The sequence below is a fragment of the Microtus ochrogaster genome, assembly GCF_000317375.1.
Source record: "Microtus ochrogaster isolate Prairie Vole_2 chromosome 14 unlocalized genomic scaffold, MicOch1.0 chr14_random_1, whole genome shotgun sequence".
Lineage (NCBI taxonomy): Eukaryota > Metazoa > Chordata > Mammalia > Rodentia > Cricetidae > Microtus > Microtus ochrogaster.
The window spans coordinates 35,231,034-35,252,387 of NW_004949096.1; the positions used below are offsets into that span (position 1 = coordinate 35,231,034).

The window sequence follows — 21,354 nt, forward strand, 5'->3', positions numbered from 1 at the left end:
CTTGGGATGCAATGCAAAACTCTACCTTAATAAAAGGAAAGATAACCAGATCCCATTATTTAAAATCCCAAATGACCATGCTGCTATGACCATGACTTATTTTATACTTTCTATCAGTCCAAGATTTTAAATTAGCAGATTTCTATATGTGCAATATACGAACAGGTAAGGACCTACCACACAATTTCACCTGAGTAATTCAATTAATAATAAATTTACCTTGTAAGTCAAGTACCAGTAACTCCCCTCTGGTATATTCATAGGTCCAGTGGCTAAAGGCAAGCATGATCTCTTCCAGAGTGTTCGTTGGAATAATTTCATCACCATTATTATTATTGTATTTTCTAAATTCTCCAGTCATGCATTCTTCTACAGCAAACCACTGCCCTGCTGAATGGCAGTACAGCAGGAAAACCTCAAGGAACCTTATAGAAAGAATAGATATCACCAGGGGGTTGTTAGTAAGATTCTAATTGATATGCAATATATATAGAATACACACACACACACTCAACATTAACAATGAGTGCCAAAAAAGACTGCTACCTAGATACCACCAAGCCTCACCAAACGTAAAGCTTTACCTTGGAGAGTACGGTATGGACTTGGGTTTCATCTGATTAAAGGCAAACGTAAGCTTCTGTGCTGCTCTTTGTTGCTGTATTTCCTACAGAAGGGGAGAAATCCCTCGATCAGTATTTGACTAAGATTTCATTTGGTTTATTCACACTTTAAAAGTTAAAATATGAAACTCAGATCGAAGTTCACATATACTTACTCTGAGACAGAGATGTAGAACTGTATCTTCTTTATAAATACTTGACCATGTGTTAACCACCTCAGGAAGAAAAGACTTAATGATATAAAGATGCCCTGATTTCAGGATATCGTGTTCTGACCAGGTACATTGTACTTTGACTGCTCTTCGTAAACCTCCTCCCATTTCCTCTTTACTTAAAAACTCTATTTTGGCACAGAGGCCTAGCTGAGACCAAGAAGACATGCTGTTATTCAGTATACTGGGAGAACTCTCCTCCAGACGATACACCGTGACAGGCTCACCTGTAACACAAATGAACACAGTTTAAGATCAAGTATAACTTAAAAAAAAATAACAAAGTAGAATAAATATTTGTAAATATCTCTCTATGGTTAACATCAAGCAAGGAACAGAACATAAAAAGTTGCAGTTTTATAAAAAGTGATAAATAACAGGAAACAAAAACAAAAACACTTCCTTGAGAGGGGATGTAGCTCACTGGATAAAAACATTTGTTGGGCAAACATGAGGGAGGCCTTGAGTCCAAACCCCCAGAACCCATGTACTATTTAGAACTCTGGGCTTTGTGAGCTGCCAGTCTAGTTCCAGATACGGTGAGAGACCCTTTCTTACAGAGATACTACTACTACTACTAATGATGATAATGATAATGAATGATGATGATGATAATAATAATAATAAGGCAAAGAGTGATAGAGCATTATGTTCCAACGTTCTCCTCTGGTCTTTGTGTGCACACACCAGCATATTTTGAACTCATATTCACAGTTAAGAATGTTTTAAATTATATTTTAAAGACAAACTGTGTGGTGGAGTATGTGTACACATGAGTAAGTGGGTACCAGAAGGTAACTTTATTATGAAGCTATTGTTCCTCAGCAGCCATCTACTTTGTTTTTTGGAGCAGGATCCCTCATTGGCCTGGAGTTCTAAGTTGTGACTAGAGACCAGTGAGGGTTGCTTCTTATTTATGTTTTGGGATTTACCTCGTGGAGGTACAGGCACGAAGGGAATACTCTGTGACAACCTCATCAGGTTATTTCTTTCCACAGCTGCATTGAAATAGAGAGAAATAATGAAAACTCAAAAGATTCAAACATCAGTAAATTTTGTTTTCAATATCACTGACCTGAATAATAGTAATTTGTATCCATAACAGGCTTAAATGGCGAAGCAAGACCTAAAATTGTAAACAAATCAGACTGTTTAAAAAGCACTTGTGCAGCATAAATTTATGCTCAGACATTCTCAAAAAATAATCTTAAATTTCTTTCATAATCTTTCCTAACAAGGGGGAAAAAAGAAAGGTAAAAAAAAAAAAAACAAACTATCAAATTCACATGACCTTATTTCATTGTGGCAAAACAGTGGCCACTGTGCTCCAAACACCTGGGAAGAAGCACACACAAGATGCTCCACTCTCCAGCTCTTGATGTAAACTGTACTTTCACACCTGCCACTCAAAAAGGAAAACTGTTCTGTTTCTTGCTGTTTGGGTTGGGGACAGTAACTATCTAACCATGTTAGGTGAGCTGATGTGAGACGTGAGCTTCTGGGACACGAAGACACTACAGATCAGCTTCTCCACGTCTACATTTTATGTATTCACTTACTTTGAGGATTTGACTTTTAACCATAGGAAGAAGATATGGGAGAATAACAGATCTGTGATGTGCTAAGTTTTAGAATATAAATGAGAAGGAATCTACTATCTCACAGGAAATAAAAGCCAACAGTTCTAATACTGTGGTAATATAAAAAGATACAGTATATACAGACACCTATACACAAACACTTGTATCTAAGGACTACAAGGCAAGGTAATTAATGCTGCCTAGGTCATAAGGGCAGAAGCTACCTCACCTGGGGAAAGAAATAGCACTCTGCATGGCAGTGGATTTTTAGGGATACATTTACAAGACTATCTGAAGTGCTAATGTTCATGCTACATTTGAGAAACCCCAGGCAGTTTAATATAGAATGACTAGTTAAGAATAAAATTAGATAGGCTGTGGAGTTTTCTGAACATCACCCACCGACACTCAGTCCACAATATCTAGTTCCACAGGTCTGTGGTATTACAGATGACTCTACAGTGATTGAATATGCAACCAAGATTGCAAATTAATGAGCAAGAGCATAAGCATACCTGAAGGAGGTGAAGCTACAGAAGCAGGCAATATCAAATTGTGAAGAGCCTAATATGTCATGCAAAGAAAGGACACTGCATTTTACTGAATGACAATGGGAAAAATGTAAAGCAGAGGAGTGGCTAGATCAAATCTTTCAGGAGAATTATTTTGGTGGTAGAAGATAGACTAGCACTAAAACTACAGGCAGGAAGCCAGCCTGGAATAACTAATCTGAAAACCTATCTGGCAGGCAGTAACTACTGAATATGAACATATGCATAAGCTATGACCCAGCAATTTCACCCGTAACTAAATGGAAAGCAAATTTATGTTTACCAAACAACATGAACAAGAATGCTCACAGCAACAGAAAGCATAATGGTTACACACTGGAAGCTACTGAAATGCCCAAATAGAATGGATAAATTCAATATATTCTAATAAGAAAATACTATGAAATACCAATAATCCACAAACTACACTAATAAAATAGTACTGATGAATCTCATAACAATTACATCTCTATGATTCCATTTTTACTATACTAATAAGTAAGCCACCGTGTTAGTTAGGATGGTGGCCAGAGCAAGAGCGTGGCATATTAGCAATATTCTGGTTTTCGCGTACTGGTTAAGTGGGAAGCAGTTGTGACAGAAAAGTGGCCATCATAATTTACGGGGTGGGTCATGTGTTTGTAAACATTTATATTAAAGATGAGGGAAGAGTTTTTCCAACCACCTTAGCTTTTTAAAACTTGAAGTCTAAAGTGTCTGGCCTATGATAATGTGGTAAATGCTTTAATTACGACCTTTAATTTTTCATATTTAATCTACTACACAGACTCACCATTTAATGTTCCTCCTTCAGATGGCCTAAAGAAATATAAAAATAATATAAGCTGTGAAAAAAACCTTTGTTTTGATTATCATTTAACTTGTGATTTTATAAGGTTATCATAGTTATTTAATGAAATATAATTAAAAGAATACAGATGTTCAGATATATATGTCTGAATACTTGCTATTTCCATACTCCATATACAGACATGTACATATTTACCTGTGTACATGTTACCAACAACTTGCATCTCAACTTTATGGCTACATAAATATTATTTTGGTGTTCAACTGATGGCTACTAGATCTTAATAGAGTAATATTTTTATTTTATGGCTCAGTATTTGTGGAGACATTTCCAGTACTGTGACAATACCAGGAAATGACTTTCTATGATTCTAGAAGTACTCCAGCAGACTAAGTTATGAAAAGGACTGAGGCATCATTTTACAAGATTCAATATCCAATCTATTTATTTATAACAAGTCTTGATTCCAAGTGTGAGTTCTTTGAATCCCAAAGATTCTTATGCAGATAAGATAGTTACAATGGAAAGGAGAGTGGGATATGGCCAAGATGAATGCTAGGCTGAGTTCTCCCACTACACAGCTCCGAGTCTCACTTGGGACCTAAAGTTCAAGACCCAAAAGGATCTTGGAAACATGGCCTCTTCCCAATTCCCATATTCTAACTGGTTCCAAAGGTTATCTTAATTTTAGTAAGGTAAAGATTTTCTTGTAAGGAATATTTTAATCCAGCTTTATCCCCTTTTCTGCTAAGTACTTGACTCAATCCATAGCGCCAAAAAAGAAAAAAAAGTTCTGTGCTTATCTTCTAAGGCTTGGGTTATAAAGACACAGTCCCAGAAGGGGATTGAATGTAGCCAAGTCTTAACCTATTAATGTCAACACAGTTTACTTTCCTCTGTGTTCACAACTACTTCAGATCTACAAGGGGAGACACTAAAATATGGATTGCTTGAAAATGGCCATTCTTCCTCAGTAGTACTTATCTGGGTGTACTGACAAATGGGTGTCAGTCATCCAGGGGCAAATTACCTATCAGATTGCTTTTTGTTTACTCTTCTGGCTCTGGGTTTGTCACATTCATTAGATAATTTTTCAGTATCCATGCTTTCTAAAGCATATCATGTATTACTGCGCTAATCATCACAGTACACACACACACACACATGTTTGAGTACAATGACTGACAAGTATCCTATTAACCAAGTGCTAACTAAAGTCTCCAGATTTCAACAAATTTATTCAAGAGCAAGTTGAAATAATAGAATCAAATTATGTAACTATATAGGAAGATTATAATAAAAATATTATAATGAAGATCCTCCAATTTACTGTCTGTGAAGATGGGAAATGCTGCAACAGATATCTTAAATGGAGTATAAAACAGGTTAAGACAGAGAAGAACAAATATAGTATTCATTAACTCATATATTTTTCAGGCATTAAGACTTACTTACATTTCTCTGTTTGATGGTCTATCTCGTAACCAATCCTTTAGTCAAAAACAAACACAAAAACTTAATTGAAATATAGAAGCAGTTTTCTAGAATCAATGTTAACTAATATATTTCTTAATATTCTTTAAAAATGATGGCCTGAGAACTTAATATGAAGTCCTTGTTTCATACAACTTATAACCACAAAGGGAAATAAGTAATTCAGGAACGTTATTTTTCACAGAGCTGTGTTTGTGTCTCTCTGTGCACCCATGTGGGTATCCTCCTTTATCCCATGCTTGGTTTTACATGCGCGCTGGTATCTTTGTTTCTGATGGCAATCTTATTTTCCAAGCATGCCTCTGATTCTAAAAATAATCTATGCTTCTTACCAAAAGAACATCAAGTATAAGCAGAATTAAAATCATAAAATCACACCAACTAAATACGAATAAAATGACAGAAACACAAGTATTAAGACACAGCAGCCATTTTGCACACCACACCCATTCACATGGTTTCTATTCAGCAAACTTAGTTGTTATGGTCTAGATATTTAACTTCCCTCACTGAGATTAATATTTTCTGAATTTGAGTTTTTATATATTTCATCAATTTAGAAAATTCCAATTCATTCATATTTCTTCAAATTCTACTTTCTCATGGTCAATTAGATGTAGTTGCATTCTGGCCTTAGTAATTCTCTCTTTATAGAGTTCCTCACCTGTTACCCAAAAGAAACATTTGGTCTTTACAAAATATTAGTGTGTAGTCAGGTTGGTCTTGAATTTGCTATGTAGCAAGTCTGGCCTTAAATATGGCCCCCCTGTTCTCTGTCCCCAGGTACTAGGGTTATTATGCCTGTATTATTCCCCCTCTTTTTCTGGTTTTGTGCGATGGGGTCTCATAGTGTGTCCCTGGTTGATCTGGAACTTATTTTGTAGACCAGGTTGGCCCTGACCTTCCAGACCTGCCTATGCTAGGATTAAAGATGTGTCGCCATGTCTGGTGAGTATTTTCTTCCTTTCTACATATTTTTCAAGTTGCTAATATTTTTTAATAGTATCTTTTTCTTGGCTAATGTTTTATTATTATAATCCATTGTTCTTTTTTTAATTGTTAGTCTAATAAAATCTCTATAGTTAGGAAATCATCTTAATAGATGATTCTACAATAGATACTCTACAATTTAGATTCAATATAGACTCCTAGAGAGCAGTATTTGTCACAGTGAAATTTTACAAATTCTTTTTCCTAATGAAACAACTACTTTGTTTTGATTTTGAGACAAGGTCATACTATGTAGTTCAGGCTGGCCTAAAACTTGAGATCATCTGCCTCAATCTGTGGATTATTGAGGTTACAGCTCTGGGATTGTAGATGTGTACCAAAAATACTGTCCTTAATAACTTGTGGGTTTCTATTTTTCCCAGTTTTGCAAGACAGGGTTTCTCTGTATAGCAATCCTGGCTGTCCTAGAACTAGCTCTTGTAGACCAGGCTGGCCCTGAGTTCAGAGATCCTCCTGGTGCTTCCAAGTGCTGGATTAAAGGAGTGCACCCAGACTTAATAACTTGATTTTTAACAACAGAACCAACTGTAAGTTACTCTCTATGGATTATAACTGTGTGAGCATCTGTTTCTAGACACTCATTTGCCTTCACCCAAGCTAGCAGTCTTAGCTGTCATCTGGTTTTAGCAGATTTTACAAAAACCAAACAATACCAAAGGTGGTTGGGAATAAATTCATTTAACTATCTTCAATTCAAACAGGAGGCCTTCCTTTTCTTCTGTGTAAAATTTTTTTTTTTTTTTTTGGTTTTTTGAGACAGGGTTTCTCTGTGGTTTTGGAGCCTGTCCTGGAACTAGCTCTTGTAGACCAGGCTGGTCTCGAACTCACAAAGATCCGCCTGCCTCTGCCTACCGAGTGCTGGGATTAAAGGCGTGCGCCACCACCGCCCGGCTCTTCTGTGTAAAATTTCTGAGTGTTCTGCATGGAGGAGACTGAGGTCCGTTTTCTAAGGAAAACTGTTTTTAAAGCTTGATATAATTACCCATAAAACACTTATCACAACTTTTAAATGTTCATTAGTAAATGCATGTTCCTGTCAATATGCTACTTAATTGAAATATACAAACCGGTAACAAAGCAGCTTTGGAATCTATTTCTGGAGAGTCTTCTGTAGATGTTCTTCTACTATTGCTTTCTGTTACAAGAAATTAAAAAGACATAGTTGAGCAATTATACCTTTTTTCCCCTTCCTTCCTTCCTTCCTTTCTTTTTAAAATTACAAGACAAGGTTTCTCTGTGTAGCCTTGGCTTTTCTAAACTCTGTAATCCAGATTGGCCTCAAACTTATAAAGTTCATAAAGTACACTGGCTTCTGCCTCCCAAGTGCTGGAATTAAAAGTGTATGGCACCATTGTCCAGCTAAACAACTAAACTTTTAAGTATTCATAAAAAAGGAAAGTATTGCCAGGCGATGGTGGCGCACGCCTTTAATCCCAGCACTCGGGAGGCAGAGGCAGACGGATCTCTGTGAGTTAGAGACCAGCCTGGTCTACAGAGCGAGTTCCAGGACAGGCTCCAAAGCCACAGAGAAACCCTGTCTCGAAAAACCAAAAAAGGAAAGTATTAATAAAACAAAGTGTTTCTGAGAGTGTAACCTTCAACAAAGCCAAACCCAAGAGTTGTAAGAGGCCTATAAATCCGCAAGCTGTAAAACTTATTAAAAGAAAATTATTTAATTTATTGTGAAAACCCAGTAAGAAGCAAAACGTATTTTAAACACAAGCCCTCTCCTATTTTCAAACCACCCCTACCGACATCCGGGTTACTATTTTCTCGTGCATCTTTCTCATAGTGTTTTGGTCAGTGTATGTATGTGTCATATAGCCCCTGGCACTTCACAAAAACAGCAGCATAACATTTACTCTGAGGGTGCCTTTTTTTCTTTAAACGTTTAGAACCCATAATAAGATCCTATCCCATAAAACCAAAAATAAAGTAATAGTTGAAAAAAAGGTAAAAAAAAGAGTTGAAACATATTACAAAATGCATAGCAAAACTTTCTTTAAAAACTTGAAAGTAACAGGATATATGCTATTCTGAGAAATTCAGCTAAGTATCAAAGAATTTAGGATGCTGATTTAAATAAAACTCATGGCACGATTATATTGGTGGGAAAGGGTGAAGACATGTGTATGTGTTCAATCTGGAAATGGTGGGAAAAGTTTAGTCTCCACTTAGTTAAGAAAGCTAAGAGCTAGGTACGGTAGCGTGTATAATCTCAGCTCTTGAGAGGTAGAGTCAGGTGAATTGCTGTGTGTTCGAGGCTATCCTGCCCTAGATCTATATAGTGAGTTCTAAGACAGCCAGGGCCACATAGAGAGACCCTGCCACTAAATAAATAAGCAAATAAATAGCAAGCAAATTAAGAGATGTGACCTAAAAATGAAATAAGCAGATAGAGCAATATAATTTTAGAAACAATACACATGTTATCTTAAAAGTACTGACAGTTCCACCTTTTCCTTGATAATCACTTCTATTGTTTCTTTTATGGGCCTTATTTCCAGGACTATAATATAAAATACAAACAGGTATAATTTCTATCTTAGTTCTCAATATGACATGGAATATGAGATTTGTGGTAAGTTTTTACAGATAACTTTTATTGTAATTAAAGAACTCCATTCTTACATTACTATGTAAGTTTTATTCATGAGCAGACGGCTCAACTTTATCAAATGCCTTTTCTGTAGCTGTTGACATGATTTTTAGGTTTGAATTTGCTATCACTCACTATAGTAATTATGTATGATGTTGCCAAGCCAACCTGAACTCCTATAGTAATATATACTGCTGAACTCAGTGTACTGAAACAGATTAAAAGAAGTGATTGTGAGGAGACAAGGAAGCACTGATTTTAAAAGGAAAATGTCACAACTAATCAGCCTTTCAATTATAGGCATTTATATAAAAACAAAGCCAGGTATGGTGGTATGCACTTAGAGTACCAGTAACTAGGGACACTGAGGTAGGAGGACCACTTTAAGTTGGAAACAGCCTGGGCTACAGTGAAGACTGATCTCAAAAACAAGGCATGATGACACATCTGTAATCCCTGCAATAGGAGGCTGAGGTAGAAGAAGCAGGAATTCAAGGACACCCTGAGCTACATAGGGAGTTTGAGGGAGTTGTGATTTCCTGTCTCAAACAAACAAACAAGAAAAAATACTTAATATGGAAATATCACCATGATACAAGAAATGAAAAATTAGTAGTACAAAAGAACAATATGCTATCTATTGTATACATTATAGAAAATAGGAAAACATATTGTTATAAAGGATTGCATAAGCATAAAGACTAGCAGACACACCCAACCTCTGATACTGTGATACAATGTAATCATTTACTAAGTTCATGCAGGGAAGGAGGAGAGGAGTAGGGGAAAGGGAAAGTGGATTGAGGGCACGGGAAGGTAGAGATGGGGAAAGGACAGAGACGGAGGGCAAGGAAAGAGATATCTTGATTGAAGGAGTCATTATGGGGCTAGCAAGAAACCTAGCACTGGAGAAATTTCCAGAAACCCACAGGATGACCCCAGCTAAGACCCTAAGCAATTGTAGAGAGGGTGTCCAAACTGGCCTCGCCCTGTAGTCAGAGTAATGACTACCTTAAACGTCACCACAGAACCTTCATCAAGCAAATGATGGAAGCAGATTTAGAGAACCACAGTGGAGCACTGGGCTGAGCTCCCAGAGTCCAAGAGAGGGAGAAGCGATAATATAAGCAAAGAGGTCAAGACCACAATGGGGACACCCACTGAAATAGTTTACCTGAACTAATGGGAGCTCACTGGAACCATCATAGGGCCAAATATGGGTGACAGTTGTATGGCTGGGGCAGACTGTGGGGTCACAGGCAGTGAGACCAGGATTTATCTCTACTGCTTATACTGGCTTTCTGGAATCCATTATCTTTGGAGGCTCAGCCTAGGGGAGGGCCTTGTCCTGCCTCAAAGCAATGTGCTAGATTTTGTTGACTTCTCATGGGAAACCTTACCCTCTCTGAGGAATGGACGGGGGTGGGGGGGTGAGGTAGAGGGGGAGGAGATAGAGGGAGCAGGAAAGGAGAGGGAGTGGGAATTGGGATTGGTATGTAAAATGAGAAGTTTTTTCAAAAACTGATTTTAAAAAATTACATAATTAAGATTAATAAAATCAAAATGCTTATGCTTTACTAAGTCACTATTTTGTGTTGGCCTAAATTTGTAGCTATCCATGAGTGACAGGCTCAACAGAATTTAACCAAGTTGAACTACAAAAATACATTTGTTGAAAAACTGATGCTATCTGTAAATGTTAAAATTAGATGTAAAAGATCTTTGAGTTTCATCTTTTCTTTTCTGACTAAATAATCATATATATATATATATATATCTTTTGACTCACACACAATTTATTACTAAGGTACTTGGTAAATATATACTTAAAGCCGGGCAGTGGTGGCGCACGCCTTTAATCCTAGCACTCAGGAGGCAGAGACAGGCGGATCTCTGTGAGTTCGAGGCCAGCCTGGGCTACAAGAGCTAGTTCCAGGACAGGCTCCAAAGCTACAGAGAAACCCTGTCTTGAAAAACCTATATATATATATTTATTTAAAGCTTAGTATGTTAGCTAAAAGAATTCATAAGATCCAAACACTCACCTTGTTCTGCATGAAGAGATGTAGAAGTCTTATGACACTCACTATATCCAGCAGCACCCACATGTTTCAAAGTGTTTTCAGAAGGAGTATCATTCTGTATAGATTATATAGATATGTGAGTGTACATATAAGCATAAATATATATGCACATAAATTTTTAAAAACAATTGACCTTCAAGTCATTGTCCTGCATAGAAATTCTTTTGATCTAACTCAATATGCTTTATTCTACTCGAGCATTAAAAGGTATATAACACAGATCTGGTTACATGAATGAGAATCTCAAAAACTATCTGAAAACTACCTACTCATCTGAATGAATCCTTTTAATACTAATACACATTCTCAAGATGTTTGGAAAAATATAGAAAACTGCTGGGCGGTGGTGGCACACGCCTTTAATCCCAGCACTCGGGAGGCAGAGGCAGGCGGATCTCTGTGAGTTCGAGGCCAGCCTGGTCTACAAGAGCTAGTTCCGGGACTGGCACCAAAGCTACAGAGAAACCTTGTCTCGAAAAAACAAACAAACAAACAAACAAATATAGAAAACTGTGGGAACACGGAAAACAAAACCATTATTACTTTATAAAGGAAAAACTATTGCCACATGGTTTGATACATACTGCTTTGTAGGAGCTATGTGTCAAACCTTAATTTCTTTTTGAATTTGTTCTGACACATGGATACAATATTTCAGTGTCTCTGAAGCTTTCATTTTGTTTGTAATATTCATACATTAAAGGCTTGCTGCCTTTCTGGCCTAATAATTATTTTGCATTTTTATTAAAATTTTCTATGATTAGACTTTCTATATTTAGCTCTAAGATTCATCCACATTTATAAAAATCATGATACAGTCTTTTCAAATTTTTATCCAATTCTCCAATTTATACTAACAAAGCACTTCCTTTATTAACTTCAAATTTAGCACTCCTACTAAATTGTTTTGTTCAAGGTCTACTTCAACAACAATGATATTTAGTGAAATAGTTTTGTTTTAACTATTCTAGCTACAAAATATTTTAGTATCTAATAGTTACTTCACTTTGACTTTCTTCTTTCCAAACAAACTAATGAATCCCATTAAACAATTAGGGAGAGGCATCACACCACTTTCTTTTTCAAGTTTTATTTTTATGAATGTCTGTCTGTGTGCATGTCATATACACATGCTGCACACAAAGGCCAGAAAAAAAACAAAACATGGGATCTCCTTGAGCTGACTGATGTAGGTTCCAGGACCCAAATTCATATCCTTTGGGAGAGCAGCAAGTGCTCCTAACCAATGAGTAATCTCTTTAGCCCCACACTGTTTACTTTATCAACTCTAAGAATATTACACAACCTTTAAAGTATTTCTGAACCTTGGTCACCAAAGCATTACTGCTGCAAATTATTACCTCAAAAAACCTAAGCATCTCTGGCTTTGATGTTGCATACTCTTCACAATATACTGGAAATATGAAAATATGATAAAAATATGCTAATTTAAAATAATTTCCAATAACAGCTTTCCTAAGACTTAAGAATATCCAGAGTACTTCATTTACCTAAAAAAAAATCCACTTCATTATCATGTATGATGTGCCAGCTAAAATGCATCCAACCCACTTATCTAACTTTCTTCTTCAAAATTATCATATGTAATGAAAATATTCAGAACTTTACAAGTATGCCAACAGAACTAAAATGAATAGAAAATATTGTGCAAAGAAGCTGAATGTAATAGCACATGCCTACAATCCAGTTCTTGGAAAGGAGAGGCAAGGCAGATAAGGATTTAGATTTAGACTGTCTCAGAAATCCCACTAAGATGTAAAATGGAGTGAGGAGGGACTGTGGATAAAGAACAGTGTCAGGACTGGAACACTAAACTTATGAGCACCTCCTTTAAAGGCTAATTGGATGTTAGCTCATCTTCTGACTCCCACACACTAATGAGATGTTACTGGGTATTTAGGCACCTATGAATACCTTACGATCGTGTTTTATATATCAACCTGCTGTTCTTTTGAAGCAAGAAAATCATACAACTATTTTCATACTTTAAGGCAAACAGAAGATAAATATAGAATCATCACTCTCAATTTGCATATATTCACCAATTAAATTATGAGTTGACAGCATCTACCCACTAGATACTTACTGTGTGCATCATTTTAGTACAATGCACCTGAGCCTGCCTTTTACATATGCCTGACAGCAATGACACTGTTAACTCTGGATCATATGAGTGATGACTCAGAGGGCATGTTAGTTATTATATCTCTGTATCTTTAGGAACAAATCCTGTTTCCTGTATTTGTTATTTGACCATTTCTAAAATGTAAGTTCTTTACGGGACAGAACAGTTCAAACACTTCAAATAACTCATGGTGTTGCTACATCACTGTTCTTGAGGTGATGAGTAGCTATGGGCAATTTATGAAAGCAAAAGAAATAAAAACTACTTTTCAGGCAAGAAATACATCTTTTTGTTTTTTGCCATTTGTTCCATTCATTCATTAGATGTCATTGGAATTTATTTAATACTCTATCTATGTACATCATATATAGTCTTTTAAATTCTAGATTCCGAGTTCTTTGAAAGGAACGATCATGTTCTAATAAACTTTGGGTCCTTGAAGAAAAGTTAAGCTCAGTAATAACTCCATAGAAAATGAACAGGGAAACACCCCTTTTAGAAAACTGTTAAACATTTTAGTTAACAAAAATGCAAGCTAATTTGAACTTTTTCATGTTTCTCTTTGAAGAAGCCTAACAGTTTCAGGTACCTGGGGTAATCATATAATGATAACAGTTTCAGGTATCTGATAGTTTCAAGTGTATGATAATTATACTAATGACAATCTCTGCTAACCTACTTTTTACTAAAAAGTTTAGTTCTATTTAGAAGAAATGATCAAAAAAGTGAAATTACATTTAATTGTGCTGATATTTAAAAGTGTCACTTACGGATAACAGTTCTTTTATTCTGTTTGATGTTTCTTTAAACCTCTGTAAATCCATACTATCTCTGTGTCCTTAACAGGGGAAAAGGAAAAAAGGTTACAATGAAACTTTTTCTTCCCTATTAGATGAAGTAAAATCTTAGAAACAAATGATTTATATTAATCTTTTAAGTAGTTTTCAGGCTCTGTAAACTTTCCTTTAGCTCTTTTTATATGTCATAATGAAAATACCTACCAGGAAGATGTCCAACAGCAAACAATCTCCTATTGAGAACCCCACAAACAATCTAAGTCAACCTTAGAATTAGAAGGGGACATTTTACTCTTACTAATGAAATACAAAACAGACTGAGCCAGGCTTAGTGGCAAACATCTGTATCCCAGCACAAGGTGGGTAGAGGAAGGAGCAATATTCAAACAAATTTAAGGGAAACTTAGACTTGGTAAGATTGGGATAGATTTAATGCAGGAAATGTTATTTAATTAACCACATAAACTAATAATAAATACCAGTAATCTGATACCTAGATATCATGCCAGGTTGGCCTTAATATGGATATTCTACATGGTCTTATTAACAGATTCTCTAAATAATAATAATAATAGTGTCCATGACTAGGTAAATTTGTAGGTTGGGAAAAGCTAGAAAAACAGTTAAAGACTAGAACAGAAAGTTAATGGACAAAGTCAGACAAGAAAGGCAAAAGGCCTCAGGTAGACCTTGTAATAGTATGAATATCACTCTAAGAGAGCAAAGTATTACAAAAAAAAAACTTCTTTAAATATTTTAATACTCTATCAGAAGACAATTAGAACACTATATTCTCCCATATTACAGAGTTCAGCTAGCCCTATGACATTTTCTCTCTTCAGCTGTGTATTCTCCTCTATATGGCATGCTATTAATATTCAAATATGCTAGGTCTATATTACCACTTAACACATTGAAGCTTTCAGGTCATTGTCCAACTCCTCACATTCACAGTCTAGCCCTCCATCCTTTCCTGATCAAGTAATTTTCACAAATGTTATTAACATGATTACTGTCAAAAGAGTATTTTTTCCCCATTACTTTACTTATGCTATCACTATTATGTAAAAGACCTTTTCTTTTGCAACAATCTTTTCTGGTGCAATAGTGGAATGAACGCTGTAGAAAGAACTACTTTCTAATGGATCTCAGGCTTGTTCCACAACAGATCCATGTCTGACATTATAAACTCACGCCTGTTACTTTGCTAATTGTTCTAAATATCTGTGTGCACCCATAGACCTGGGAGGCTCTCAACCATGGTCAGAGAAGCTTCTTTTAGCAGTGGGCGGCAGCCCATAATTGTTGAAGGAGCTGAGAACAAATGACTGTGAGTGTTAACCCTTAAACCCACTACTAGCCAACGCTCAGGGAAGTGTGTGGGAAAAAGGTGGAAAGAATTTAAAAGGTAGCTCCTTTGTGCTGGTTCTTTAATGCACAAGATATCCAATAAAAGTGAGAAAGGGGGCTAGAGAGATGGCTCAGCAATTAAGAACACTTGTTAGTCTTTTTTTTTTTTTTTTGGCTCCCCGTCGGGGAATTGAACCCCGGTCTCCCGCGCACTTGTTAGTCTTGAAGAGATCCAGGTTCTGTTCCCAACACCCACATAGTGGCTTACAACCATCCATAACTCCACTTTCAAGGGAACTGATATCCTCTTCTGACCACTGTGGACAACAGGTACACCCATGGTACACAGACATTTGCAGGTAAAAACTCATACACATAAAGAAAAATCATCTATCTAGAAATATTCTCATCTTTACATATGTGATTGAGTAGACCACAAATACAGACATGTTTGATTGGTTGGGTAACAAAAGTTGCTTTTAGGTGAACCATTTATTTTTCTGGTTTTATTAAAGTTTTTAATATGATTGTAATGCCTACTGTATCACTGTTAAGTAATGAATGTATGTGCTGTCCCTCTAATCCTAACGTAATTACTTGTAGTATACAGTCACGTTCAACACTGTCTTGGTTGTATATGAAATTAAACATTGGTCCTATTCATATTGGTGTCATAACCTCCCTTATACCATTCTACTTTTACCCTAGAATCTACCACTCACAAATCACTCACACCCTAACAACAATTGACAAATCCAACTGAATATGCATTAAATTCAAATGACAGTTCCCAAATAAGTATATAATTAATGGCAACCTGTCTTATAGTACATTTTTATTAATTAGCTAATTACTTTTCTAAGGTAGTGTTTCTGACATCAAAAGCAACACTAATATGCAGCAATAGTTTGCCAAACTTACCCACGAATGCTCCAAATTCTATGTTATCTCCTTCTGCAGCTTTATAGAAAACAGGTTCTGGATCTTTGGTTGCAGATTCCAAGTGACTTTTGCAACTTGGCTGAGATGGAGTACTCACAGAAAATTTGGTTGGTGGGGATGACATATGTGGTGAACTATTAGGTGAACTGCCTAATTTCTGATTTTTATTAAATATTTTTAAGATTTCTACCCCATGTCGCCTCTGTCTTAATTCTGGGGGAGAAACAGCACTTGGGAATAAGGCACCACAGGAGGAACCAGCCTCTGGAATGTTGAATTCTTTTCTCTGGGGTATCACAGGCAAATCTTGACCAAATATGTTATACTGGGGGTCTTTTTCATCTTTCATAAAAATGTTACAAAGAAAAGGATTATTACTTTCACGATCACCTTGAGGAAGAGAGGAACTCAGTGTATTTACAACGCTATGCTTCTTCCACATAGGCCTTACAGGAACGTCATCAATAAGATTCTGGGTCAAGTGTTTGGAAATACTCAATTCCCGAGTGATCTCATTGTGAACTTTGCTAGCTTCTGAAGCTTTCTGGGCTGTAAGTGTTTTTAATGTATCTACTGTCAGGGCTGAGAGATCTTGCAGATGGCCAATTTGAGAATCTAAAGACTGTAATGATCTTTTTATGTAGTTGACACGATCCCCAACTTCTTTAATCTGAATGCACATCTGCTCCACTCTGCAGGGGGACAAAAGGGCATTTCAGATGTTAAAAATAATGTAGATGGGACAGGGAGATGGCTCATTAAAGACCGAAGTTTGAGCTCTGTAATCTGGTCAGGAGAAAACGTTGTCCTCTAAAGTCTTCACTAAAGCCACAGCAAACATGCCCTCCACATGTCATGCATACACAGGACAATATATATATATATATTTTCCTTGAGACAGGGATTCTCTTTGTAGTCCTGTCTTGGAACTCACTCTGTAGACCAGGCTGGCTTCAAACTCACAGAGATCTGCCTGCCTCTGCCTCTCTAGGGTTGGGATTAAAAGTACGCACCACCATTCCTGGCTTAAAACATATATATATATGTATGTATGTATGTATGTATGTATGTATGTATGTATGTATACAATGTATACAATATTCTGTCTGTGTGTATGCCTGCTGGCTAGAAGAGGGCACTAGACCCCATTATAGATGGTTGTGAGCCAACATGTGGTTGCTGGGAATTGAACTCAGGACCTTTGGTAGAGCAGGCAATGCTCTTAACCTCTGAGCCATCTCTCCAGCCCCCAAAACACAAAGTTTTACAAACAAATTTTGTTCCATAGGCTATCTGAGTTCACTCCTTCAAAATGTATATAAAACTACATATACAAAGGACTAACATCAGTGTCATACACAAATACCACATGCTTCTAATACATAACAAAAACATTGTAAAGAAACAAAAGCCTTAAAATAGTTATGAAAACATTACTTTTATCTTCTTGAAAAGTTAAAAATACCAACTCTTCTCTCCTTGTAACTACAGTCAAAAAACAAGAGCGCTGAGGACCAGACTAAGAGGTATAAGCATTTCCTAATAAGTGTGGGCATCAGCTTGACCCCTAGCATCACTAAAGAGCAAAGTAAGGGGCTAGACAGGTGGCTCAGTGGTTAAGAACACTTGCTGGTCTTCTAGAGGAGTTGGGATTTGAATCCCATCACCCTCACAGTGGCTCATAACTATCTGGAACCCCAGTTCCAGGAGATCAATGCCTTCTTCTGACCTCCACATGAACACAAATACACACGGGAAAACACACACACACACACACACACACACACACACACGTATATAAAACACTCATACACATAAAATAAAAGCTTATAACAAGAGATCTACTGGGTTACATGTAGTAAATGTAAAGAACTAACCTGATTTCTCAATGCTTGTAACATAAAGTTTTTTACCTGATAAACTAAACTGAACAGAGAACATATATCAGCTAACAGGATTCATTTTAACATACAGTCAGTAATAATTAAGAGATTATCTACCTGTCAAAAGTGACACGGATTCTCTCTTCACTCCCAGAATGGAATTTATCATCCTTTTCATCAAAATACATTTCAACACACTGCTCTTCAAAGTCATGGAGTTTCTTTTGATCTTCTTCTGTTAAGAAAAGTTCTAAGGAGAAGACCAGAAAAAAATTAGAACACAATGAACGCTACCCACCAGATTTCAGCTCGTGTCTTTCTCCTTCTACTTATTCATTGTTTTTGTTTATTTGATAGACAACTATTTATTTAACAGACTGGGTCTCTCTATGTAGTCCTGGAACTCAGACACATCCCCTTGCCTCTGCTTTTCAAATGCTGAGATTAAAGGCATGCAAACCATGCCCAAGTTTTAGATATTTTGTCTCTTTTTACTTTCTTCTTTAATACTGTGTCGTTCCTATTTCTTGCTTAGTTCTCTGATCATGTGTCTTGTAGGAGAAATTTAAGAATTTTATGAGAAAGAAAACCACAAAAAATTTAAATATAAGTGACTTGTTGATTTACCGCAGGTTGTATGAAGATGTACTAATTTGGAAGAACAGGTTTCAAGAACAGGTAAAATGACATAGGTTATTATTTTTAACAAGAACTGAGGGGCCATTCCCCAAAAGAAGTTAAATATCAAATTGACTTTTATGATCATATTGTTTTGTTATTGTTTAAATGATCAACAGTTTGTTCTAAGGCCAAATATGATTTACAATGGCCCAAAAACAGAGTTTTAGATTACCCAAATTCCATGTTAAAACATGGAAGCAGTTTTATGAAGTTTTCATAGTAACAAAACAGAAAAAGTCATAAATCAAGGCATTTTTGAAATAGATAGAAAAGACATCTCAGCTATGATGTGACTTTATCTGAAGACACTCAAGCTTTTGATTGGTAGAAAGTTAAGGTGTTGCTAAAGTTAACATATTTTAAAATTTGTTTGTTTTTCTCTCAAGATAGGGTTTCTCTGTGTAACAGCCCTGGCTATTGGAACTTTCTCCGAAGATCAGGATAGTCTTGAACTCACAGAGATCTGTTTGTTTTTGCCTCCCTAGTGCCGGGATTAAAGGTATGTGCCACCAAAACCCAGCTGAAAAAAACTTTTTGTTCTTTGTATCTGATATAACATTTATGTGTGACATATTATACTTGAAATAAAAATAATCAAGGATACTATTTGGGCTGGGTGGTCGTGGCACACGCCTTTAATCTCAGCACTCAGGAGGCAGGGACAGGCAGATCTCTGTGAATTCAAGGCTAGCCTCTTCAAAGTTCCAAAACAGCCTCCAAAATACACCCTATCTCAAAGAAGAAAAAAATAATACTATTTGGCCTAATAAAGAGAAAGTAGCAGATGAGGAAAGTAGGCGCCCTAATCAACCAAAATATCTCCAACCCATGTCATCACACTCTTTACCCAGACTCAGGTGTTTTCCTACTGTGTCTAGTTATTTGCACTTTATGAAATATTTGATGTTTGAAAGCACTTGTAATAATTTAGTAACTTTTAATTTTAGTTGTCTTCTGGCCAGTTTGATTTCATAGCTATCACTTTATGTGCTCACTCTAATTCTTAAAAAGACTGGTCTTTAATATTCAAATTATCATAGTTCTTATTTGCAGATATTCAAACTGTACCTAAAATTGCTTTGAGACAAATTTAGAATTTTCACAATAACTAATCTAATAGCTTACCTCTAAAATCAATATTTAGCATTCAAGTATAATATTGAGAAGCAAAAAAAAAAAAATTTTCCTTAATTTATTTTACTTACTTGGTCCATCAGAAGTCTTATCTTTCTTTCTTCTTTTACATACACAGCAAAACAGGGAAACTATATGGCTGAGAATGATGAGTGGAGGAGGCAGAACTGGTTTCTCATGATAAGCCATAATAAAATGATAACGCTGATACTTCCATACAATATTGGAAATTGCCTTCACTTGTAAATATACATTACTAGAATGAACAAAAATAAAGCAGTTAGCCGGGCGATGGTGGCGCACGCCTTTAATCCCAGCACTCGGGAGGCAGAGGCAGGCGGATCTCTGTGAGCTTGAGACCAGCCTGGTCTACAGAGCTAGTTCCAGGACAGGCTCCAAAGCTACATTGAAAAACCCTGTCTTGAAAAACAACAAAACAAAAAAAAAAAAAAAAGAAAAGAAAAAGTGTCTCTCTAGTAGCTGGCTGCTCTACTTCTCTGATCTTTCAGCAAGACAGTGGTTCTTGCCAGGTGGTGGTGGTGCATGCGGTTAATCCCAGCACTCGGGAGGCAGAGGCAGGAGGATCTCTGTGAGTTTGAGGCCAGCCTGGTGTGCAGAGCAAGTTCCAGGACAGGATCCAAAACTACAGAGAAACCCTGTCTTGAAAAACCAAACCAAACAAAACAAACAAACAACCCCCCCCCCAAACAAACAAACAGAAAAGAAAAAAAGACAATTGACCCCATGGGTCAAGACCCCTTTGGGGGGTCACATATCTGATATCCTGCATATCAGATATTTCCAATTCAAAACACTAATAAAATTATAATTATGAAGTAGCAATGAAATAATTTTATGGTTGGGGTCACCACAACATGAAGAACTGTATTAAAGGGTCACAGCATCAGGAAGATTGAGAACCAGTGCTTTAAGACATTCATCCATACCTCCTTGACTTCAGGCTGCCCATGTTAGCCCTACAGTAGCATGCCTGAATCTTCATGGTGGTAGGTTAGGGAGATCTGCAGCCATAAACATTAATTTTTTTCTCCTCTATGAAGCAGTGTCTATCTCTGGTCTTAAGTATCAACGACTGCTGACTTATATAAATACAAACATCACAACATTTTGAAACAAAGAAATTCTAATAATAAACACTTTTTTCTTCTTCAATGCACTGACTGCAAATGCCTGTTTAGCATGGTCACCAATACACACAGCACAAAGTTGCTTTTATGAAAAAAAGGAATTAGAGAGAAACAGTCACATTGTGGATGACAAAGACTGAAGAATGTACATAAGAAAAAAGAATCGGGCTGCAGAGATGGCTCGGGTTAGGAGCACTGATTAGAGGTTAGGCTCACAACCATCTATAATGAGATCTGGTGCCCTCTCCTGACATGCAGGCAGAACACTGTATACATAATTCATGAATAAATCTTGAGAGAGAGCCGGG

General features: G+C 36.5%; 1 protein-coding gene across 2 annotated transcripts in view; it reads right to left on the reverse strand.

Moving 5' to 3' along the window:
• The window catches only part of Trpm7 (transient receptor potential cation channel subfamily M member 7), a 91,284-nt gene that overhangs the window by 7,493 nt on the left and 62,437 nt on the right, over positions 1–21,354 (reverse strand). The window contains exons 24-36 of one of the 2 annotated variants that reach the window (XM_005364421.2): positions 19,970–20,154; positions 18,201–18,333; positions 16,180–16,892; positions 13,882–13,949; positions 10,927–11,020; positions 7,350–7,417; positions 5,233–5,267; positions 3,760–3,785; positions 1,911–1,961; positions 1,768–1,833; positions 779–1,062; positions 585–667; positions 220–425 (exon numbers count right to left, since the gene is read on the reverse strand). In XM_005364421.2, coding sequence (XP_005364478.1) covers positions 220–425; positions 585–667; positions 779–1,062; positions 1,768–1,833; positions 1,911–1,961; positions 3,760–3,785; positions 5,233–5,267; positions 7,350–7,417; positions 10,927–11,020; positions 13,882–13,949; positions 16,180–16,892; positions 18,201–18,333; positions 19,970–20,154 — 2,012 coding nt within the window. Of the gene's footprint in view, positions 1–219; positions 426–584; positions 668–778; positions 1,063–1,767; positions 1,834–1,910; positions 1,962–2,930; positions 2,980–3,759; positions 3,786–5,232; positions 5,268–7,349; positions 7,418–10,926; positions 11,021–13,881; positions 13,950–16,179; positions 16,893–18,200; positions 18,334–19,969; positions 20,155–21,354 lie in introns of those variants that run through there. The other variant, XM_026787681.1, reaches the window with a different exon arrangement.